Source organism: Rousettus aegyptiacus, unplaced genomic scaffold, assembly GCF_014176215.1.
Source record: "Rousettus aegyptiacus isolate mRouAeg1 unplaced genomic scaffold, mRouAeg1.p scaffold_m13_p_2, whole genome shotgun sequence".
Lineage (NCBI taxonomy): Eukaryota > Metazoa > Chordata > Mammalia > Chiroptera > Pteropodidae > Rousettus > Rousettus aegyptiacus.
In genome coordinates, this window is record NW_023416295.1 from 151,880,980 (window position 1) to 151,889,639 (window position 8,660).

The 8,660-nt window shown below is 36.7% G+C and overlaps 1 protein-coding gene across 1 annotated transcript in view; it reads left to right on the forward strand.

The window, feature by feature from the left end:
• Positions 1–8,660, forward strand: part of GRIN2B (glutamate ionotropic receptor NMDA type subunit 2B) — a 409,044-nt gene that overhangs the window by 106,773 nt on the left and 293,611 nt on the right. Inside the window, exon 4 of the mRNA XM_036237023.1 lies at positions 8,229–8,657. Coding sequence (XP_036092916.1) covers positions 8,247–8,657 — 411 coding nt within the window. The 5' untranslated portion in view covers positions 8,229–8,246. The remainder of the gene's footprint in view (positions 1–8,228; positions 8,658–8,660) is intronic.

The window sequence follows — 8,660 nt, forward strand, 5'->3', positions numbered from 1 at the left end:
CACACTGTCCTTTGAGGCATATAAATTAATTATAATTAAGAACCGTGTGCAGATGTTAGAATAGAAACTTTGAACAATTTTGATGTCTGCTCTTGCAGAATATTACAGGAAAAAAATCCATAAGTGGTTGTCGCTGGCAAGAGTACAGATAGTCACCTATGTTTGTATTACGAATTTCTATTAAAATGTACACATATGAAGTGATTTATAATCCTTTATTAGTTACCTGTACAACTCTTGTGTCAAGAACTTAGGTGACTGTAGAAGTGATACCTCTACTTCGTGCATACAGCGGGAAAGAACAGCTCAGATAGAAAAGCCTGGATTTAGGTACTTAGAAGTGTTGTAGAGCAAGGAAGGAGCTCAGGTGGTAGGTCTGCTTGGACCAAAAAACAAGAAGGCTCTTATGCAGCAGAATAATTGTTCCACCAAGGAGTTCAATGCCCTATTATTAGCCTTTGCGATGATGAGGCCATCATAAGGGTCTAAGGGACTGGTGGTCTTTCCTCCCTGCAGTATGTAGGAGGACTTGATGGTTCATCTGCTGGGATAATTTTTACCTGTATCGTTTCCCTCTCTCTTATCTATTCTGCTCTTCTTTGATCAAATACTTTCCCATAAATGACTTAACTAAGGGTCTGTTTTCTTTGATTTTTCTCTTTACATTATTCACTGCAGATATGATAGGTTAAAATGAATTTTGGGTTAGCTCTACACAGGGGTGCATTTAGATAAGTAAATGCCCCAACAGGACCAAGGAGCACTGTATATTGCCATGTCAATCACACTTAAAAAATAGATTCGGCATGTTTGTAGAATGTCCAGGTAGACTTTTCTTTCTTTACTGGTTTTGTAGGCACCTGCCTCCACTCCCCAGACCACTGGGATTTCTTACTTTGTTCCTTTCTGAAGAAAGAGTAGGAGCAAGAAAGCTCAGAGCTCTGAAAAAGTAATGGATGATAGTAATAGTATGAGGAGGAATATAATGATGCAGAGAGGTTTTAGGTTGTAAGTCAACGAAATCGAACGTTTGTTGCCTTTTATATGTTATTTTGACAGGTTCAGATGATGTTTAGGTGGTGATGTTTAGCAGATTTTCAGTGAATTTAGTGGATTGAAACTGGGTTTCCAAAAAATGTACATATGTAGATGGCATTGTATTTCATTTGTTAGAAATAGATATTGGTCTCATACATCAGAATGGCATTAGATGGTACATGTGTGACATCTGTAGTAATCACACCCTTGCTTTAGATGGTTGGTTAATACATTTGTTGTATTAAGCTAAGTATTCTGACTTGAAAACACCTCTTTGGGTCAACATTTGCACTGATCTTGCAAATCTTAATTTAGAAAGTATAAATTAAAACCTAAAATTGACCTGTACCTTAACATTTTAAAAATATGTTAATTAAATAATTGTTTCTTGGATCTATCCTGTGGAGTTGGGTTCATTATACTTCTTAGTTCATGGCATATTTTTATTATTGATTTATTTATATGGAGACATCTTGACTATTTAGTTCTTTGTGCACCTTTATTCTTCCATATGCATGTTAGAATAATTTAATAAAATTTCTTTAAAAATCTTACTGTTATCTTGATAGCAATTGCCTTGAAGTTATAGGTGAATTCAGGAGAAAAATAGAACTCTATAATATTACGTTATTATATATCTGTGACTGTGGTATATGATTACATTGTTCAAGTCTTCATTCATATCCTTTAACAGAGTTTCAAATTTCTCTGTTAGAGGTCTTATGCAGTTTTTAAGTTAGTTGCTAAATAATTTATAGTTGCTTTTGCTATTATAACTATTATATTTTCAGTTGGTTAAAAGAGAGCTATTGACGTTTTTCTAAGAGTATCATTTATCTAGCAACCTTGCTCCACTCAAATTAATACTAATAGTTTAAAAATTCTGTTGGATTTTCTGCATAGGTAACCATATTATGTTTATATAATGCTAGTCGTGTTCTTTTTCCTTCCCAGTCTTAAAACTTTTGTTTCCTTAACTTGTTTGATTGACCAGAATCTCCAGTGGCAGTGACAACACTAATTTTGCCTTTTTCTCAATATCGATAAAGATGTAATCAAGAGTTTTTGGTATTTACTCTTAACCAAGAAAAGGTTGATGATCTCTTTCCTTTCCTATTATCAATGAGTTTTTAAAGAACATTTTAATATTTATATCATAAATAGGTATTTCCATTAATTAAATGTGCTTCTTTCATTTTTTGGAGATATTTGTGTAAATATCTCCTCTAGTCCACTAATGTGGTGAATTATTTTGATGTATAGTATGAAGTTAAGCTATCCTTGCATTTCTGGTACAAACCACACTTGGTCATATTATTTTTAAAAGATACTATTTGTTTCGATTAGCTAATATTTTGTTTAGTTTTTTTTTTCCTTTATGTTCATAAGTGAAAGGGACCAATGATAATTTCTTCTTATAATACAATCACTTGGATTTAGAATGAAGCTTTCCTTCTTTTTTCATTTTGTTCAATTTATACAAGCCAGGCTCATTTCTTAAAAGTTTGGTAGACTTCATCTATAAAACCACATATACCTGTTTTACTTCCTTTTATTTTGGCAGATATTGAGTGGTTGCATGGGAACTAGGGGTGGGGAGTGGTTTTTAGTGGATTAGGATTGGGGGCCTTTGCTAATCATTTTATATTCTTTAGCAGTTATTATTATATTCAAATTTTCTTTTGAGCTGCTTTTTATATTTTAATTATATATTTACACATTAAATTGACAAACAACTGTTTTTTATAATATCGTTTTATTATTTTAAGTTTCTATTGTATGTGTTGCTATTTTATCTTTTCCATTATGAATTTTTTCTATTCCTTGATTGGTCTTGTCAGAACTTTGTCTATTGTAGTCTTAAAGAATCAGATTTTTTACCCTTTTCTTTGCCTTTAGTGTCCATTAATTTCTGCCCTTATCTTTACTATTTAATTCCTTCTTAGGGCTGACTCTGTTAATTGTTCAATAAGTGAAAATTTAGCTATAATTATTTTTCATTTTAACGTTTTCTTAAAAGTGAATTTAAAGGCATAGATTTCTCTTTACATTGTTTTAGTTTTGCTCTAGGAATGTTGATATTTAATATTTTTATTGTCTTTCTGTTCAAAAGAATTTTTATAATTTCCTCTTATGATTTCCTCCTTAAGTTTTATGTTATTTAATCTCAAGTTCTTAAAAAGTTTTGGATATGTGGTATTTTAAGCTACCTTTAAAAATTTTATTAAGTTACAAGTAAAATAGAAAAATGGCAATTGTTTCATATTGATTCTTTGGAATTTATTGAGGAATTTTTGTAGACTTAGTATTTTCTACATACTTAAAAGAATATGTCGTCTCTGTTGCATATGTATTTCTAGATAGCTGAACTAGTTCAAGCTTATTACTCATGCATTTTTTTTCATTGTTTATGTCTTTGTTTATATTTCGTCTGTTGGATTCATTTCTTAATCTCCAGGGTAATTAGAGTTATTGCTTTACACATGTTAAGCTTATATTTTTAGATTCATATATGTTCTTGGTATTAGTGTGTGACATTTCTCATTGTTACTTGGTGTTAGTGTGTGACATATCTCATTGTTATTTGATATTTTTACCTTTGTATTTTATTGTCTTAATATTAAAAATTTGATAGATTTTCCCACATTGACCTCCAAAAATATTTTACTCATTTATACTTAACTTATACTGCATGAGACTCCTTGCTTCCCCGTATTCTCTAAAGTAACGGATTTTAAGGCCTAAGTGTCCTAGCTTTCTGTTCTTATTGTAGCTTGGGAAACTGACTTGATACATAGTTCAGGCACTTTTAATCTTCATTTTACTCACTGCCTATCATATTCTAACCACAGTCTCCTTAATTGGGTTACTCCAAATAGAGTCCTGACTGCATTAAAGGATGGTATTAAATCACATTTTATCCTTCCTGTGGGAGTTGCCCCAGGACTCAGTTTTTTTCTGAGGACAGAATTGGCCCAGCTTCTTACTCAGATGTGTCTTCCCTTGTAGTCTACTGTGGGCAGCAAAGTACAGATGGTACCAACTGTTACTGTGTACCAACTGTAGGCATGAACATAGGCTGTCGTGGTCTTCTGGGGACAACTCATCTCAAGCTTCAAGGAGTTGGAGCACCAGGGATGAACAGTTGACTCTCTAATCCTGCTGCTTTGTTGTTGGTTCTGCTTGTGCACTGCAGTGCCGGAATTTAGGGCATGATTTGGGGGTCTTGAGTTCCACTGATTCTCCTTACTGGCCCTGGCCTAAATGACTCTTGAGTTCTGCTACACAACTTACCAGCTGTCAGTAGAGTTTGTTGCTACTCTGAAGCCATTATGACATCTTCTCCAGGGAGTTATAACCGCCAGGGAACTAATATCACTTGCCTTCTGTAAGGTTTCTCTTAACATTCCTCTCAGCCTATGTCTGCCATTCTGTCACCCCCACCTCCCACATGCTGACTTTGTGCTTCCATAAGTAGCGAGAATCCTTGAACAACTTCTATAAAGGCTTAAATGTAACATCCTTTGCATCTATAGAGTATTTTATATTCTTCAAAGCACTTCCATGTTATTATTTGATCCTCACAAAAAAGTCTTTCAGGTATGTAGGTTAGGTACATTATCCTGATTTTACCGATGAGGATATAGAGACAGTGATGAGGTGACTCGCCCATCCTTAGGCACTTACTTAATGTAGAACTGCTATTAGAATGCAGTTTGTTTTTGGTTGGTGATATTATTCATTCATTTGTTCATTTCTTCATTCATTCATATACTCATGTATACTGAGAGGCAGCAGAATGGAAAGAGCAAGGGTTTTGGGGACAGATAAACTTTGGTTTGAAAGTTAATGACATCTGTTATTAGCTGTGTGATCTTGGCCGTGTACTTAACCTCTCAGATCAATTTTCTTATTTGTAATATAGGGAAAAATTATGACTTATAATGTTTATATATGATTTAACACTGTGAAAATTACCTGGCAATAATAGTGTCTGGTGTATGGTAAGTTATAGGTAAAATGTTACTATAAATATGTAACATATAAAAGAGGTTACTATTATAAGTAAAAATAGTTAAATATTGACAATTTTATAATGGTAGAAACTCAGAGGCTACCATTTATTGAGACCTTCCCTACTGTATATGAGACCCCGCTAGACCCCCAAAATGCAAATAGAAACAGGTGAAAGTCATCTTTGTGTGTCTGTATTTTCTACTAGACTGTGGTTGTGAAGAGTAGAGCCCGTGTCCATGGCATCCCAACACCAATAACAGTGTCTGTTAGGCAGTAGGTAGGTACTCAATAAATGCTTACTAAACTAAAAGGTCCCTGTTCACTGGGAGATTACCAACTAGTTAAGATGGGCAGACACATAATCACGTAATTAAAATGAACTGTTATGGGTATTTGGATAAACACTCACAGGCTATATAGTGAGAGCCAAAAGGAAACAGAGCTCAATTCTACCAGGGGAGGGTGAAGAGCCTTGGAGCAGAGTGGGCAAAGCTTCGTAGAGTAGGTGCATTAAGACGAATTGTGGTCCGTCTGTGAAAGGTAGCAAAACCAATTTGCTTATCTTAGACTACATGCTTTCTTTCAGCTAACTCCTAGCTAATGTGCGAAATTGAGTTTGTATTCAAAGCCGCTTCTTTGTCTTACAGTCCCTCTGTTACTGGTATCTCCCATAACGTATTGCTTTGTAAAGTGCTTCGCTCTATCCTGAGTATAAAAGAGATGTTTAGGAAAACCAGATTCTATTCTTTGAATGTCACAACTAGCCATTGCATAAGAGTGTAATAAATTGTGTGAGAAGAAATAGAAGAACACGAGATATTTTAAAGAGAGCAAATAAAACATCAAAGTTGAAGAGTGTGGAGTGCATTAAAGTTAACAAACTGTCATCGCAGAGTGGGCCACTTTTCAATGCGAAGGAATCTGATTTAGTGGCTTATAACTGTGGGATTAGAATCCCTTTGGAATGAAGTTAGCTGCTAGTTTTGCCACATTCTAAATCTTTTGGTTCTCCTTGAGAACCAGTCCTTGAAATTGAACACATTATTATTATTTTTCTAACAGCTCTTTGAGATGTTAAACCCATCTGTCTGCTCTGAATATTTAGTGCCGTCCAACTCTATATAGTGCTACTCTGTTTTTAGCTCTGGAAGGAGGAATCCAGGCCCCGGCTCTCCTGCTAGATTGGGCCTAGTTAGTTCATCAGCATGGGCGTCCAGGGCCAGTGTAGTCATTCTCTGTTTCCACAGAGAAATGCGAAACAAAACTGTCAGCAGTACACTTTGCTTAGGTGTGAACCACTGAGCCACTCGTCTGTTTTGCAGGAGAGAGACAAAGTGATCGATGCAGGTCTCCTCCTTGGCAATGTGGAAGGATGACTACTACACCAGCTAGAGTTCCAAAATGTTTTCTGCCAAGAACTGGATTGGATTTTGGGTTCCTTCAGCCACAAAATGTCCCTAGCATCTTACTCCAGAATCATTAAATACTCTTTGCAGTCAGTCTGCCCGGCATGAATACTTCCCTATCTTTCTTTATTCAACGCCATCATTATTATTTTCTTCTCTTAGCTAAAAAATCTCAAAGTTTTAGGTCACTAATATCTTATTATTAATTTTTTTTCAAACAAGCAGGGGATATCAGGCAGCATTTTCACCCTTAATTGCACTCTCTCTTATGAGAAGAATGAGAATCACTGGTTTTGGTTTGAGGTGCAGCTCATAGAATATTTCCTTGGAGTGTAAAAATGCTCTGCTTATGTATTGGCATGCTGGTATTTATTGACCTCGGGAGCATTATGTAACTCTTTGAGCTTCAGTTTCTCCATGTGAAAAATGAGGATAAAATGACATTTATAGAGTTTCAACGAAGACTAAAGAGATTGCATATGAGGAAATGCCTAACACAGTACACAGCTCATAATAGAAGTACAATAAATTATTATTTAAAACAAATCAAAACACCCTAAGCAGGACCAGTTCTGTTTAAATAAGAGGAGCTCTTGGAGAATGGCGAGACATGAAGGAGAAATTACCAAGCCCTAAAGAGAGCTGTATCCTCAGTCTGGTGCACAGTGTAAGATTTAGGGGCATGCGTCAAATACGAAGGCAGGAAACAAAAGGTGTTGTAGGTAAAAGGTGGCATGTTGTATGCAAACATGGAATCAGTCATCTCAGGGAAATCAGTACAATAGGATGCCATGGAAAATATTTCAAAACTGTCTCTAACATTACTGCAGATATCAATAGCATTTGTCCAAATCACCAAACTTTCATTCATAAAACTATTCCTTGTACTAATGCATGATGTGAAAGGCAGTGTGGTGTACATGTGTTGGAATGCAAAATGGCCTAAAAGTCAGAAGAACTGGATTCATATTTGTTTCACATAATTGATTCATGGTTTTGGACTTTGTAGCTTCTTTGAGCCTTAGCTTCCACATCTATAAAATGGGGATAATAATATCTTTATTATCCCCTACATTAGGTTATTGTAAGGATCTACTGATATTTTTGCTTTTTTTAAAAAAAATATCTATGTATTGGTCGCTTCTTTTGATTTAGTGTTAGGAGGCAAATACTAGAAGGGTTGCTGAGGAATTTTCAGGCTGTTGTCCTCTTTGAGGTGAACACGAAGTAAAGGCAGCAAGAATGTGGGGCTGATGTGTAGCTCTCTACATCCAGCTATTCCAGACCGTGTTTCGTTGGTAGACTCTACTGAGCCCATTTTGCTGCTCACTTTGCCTGGCCGCTGCCATCCCCATGGCCCAAGAGCAGTTAAAGGCTTGATTGTGATAGGAGTGCCAGGGATCATGCAGCAACTGCAAGACGCCCTCTTGGAGACTCCCGCATTTGTGCACTTGGCATGATGGTTTGGACCACTTGCATCCTCTTTCCCTCATTTGTCTCTGTCTGTTTACCGCTGATGATTATGGCAGTAGCATCTTTTTATTGTCTTGCTCAAGGATTTCTGATGCTTTTGAAAGTTCCTTTTTTTTTTTTCCTTCTCACTCTGCTGAGCAAACACAAGAGATAAGAGACTAGGCTAGAAGATAGAAACTGGGTTTGATGATCAGTGAAAGGAGATAAGGCTCTCGACTTGTAGTATCTAGCCTCTTCAAAGACAGGTCACATGATGTGGATTGTAATTTAATCACTCTGTCTTTGTGTTTTTAGGGAGTCGACGAATTGAAGATGAAGCCCAGAGCAGAGTGCTGTTCTCCCAAGTTCTGGTTGGTGTTGGCTGTGTTGGCCGTGTCAGGAAGCAGAGCTCGTTCTCAGAAGAGCCCCCCCAGCATTGGCATTGCTGTCATCCTCGTGGGCACTTCAGACGAGGTGGCCATCAAGGATGCCCACGAGAAAGATGATTTCCACCATCTCTCTGTGGTGCCCCGTGTAGAGCTGGTAGCCATGAATGAGACGGACCCAAAGAGCATCATCACCCGCATCTGTGATCTCATGTCTGACCGGAAGATCCAAGGGGTGGTGTTTGCTGATGACACAGACCAGGAAGCCATCGCCCAGATCCTTGACTTCATTTCAGCCCAGACTCTCACCCCTATCCTGGGCATCCACGGGGGATCCTCGATGATAATGGCAGATAAGGTA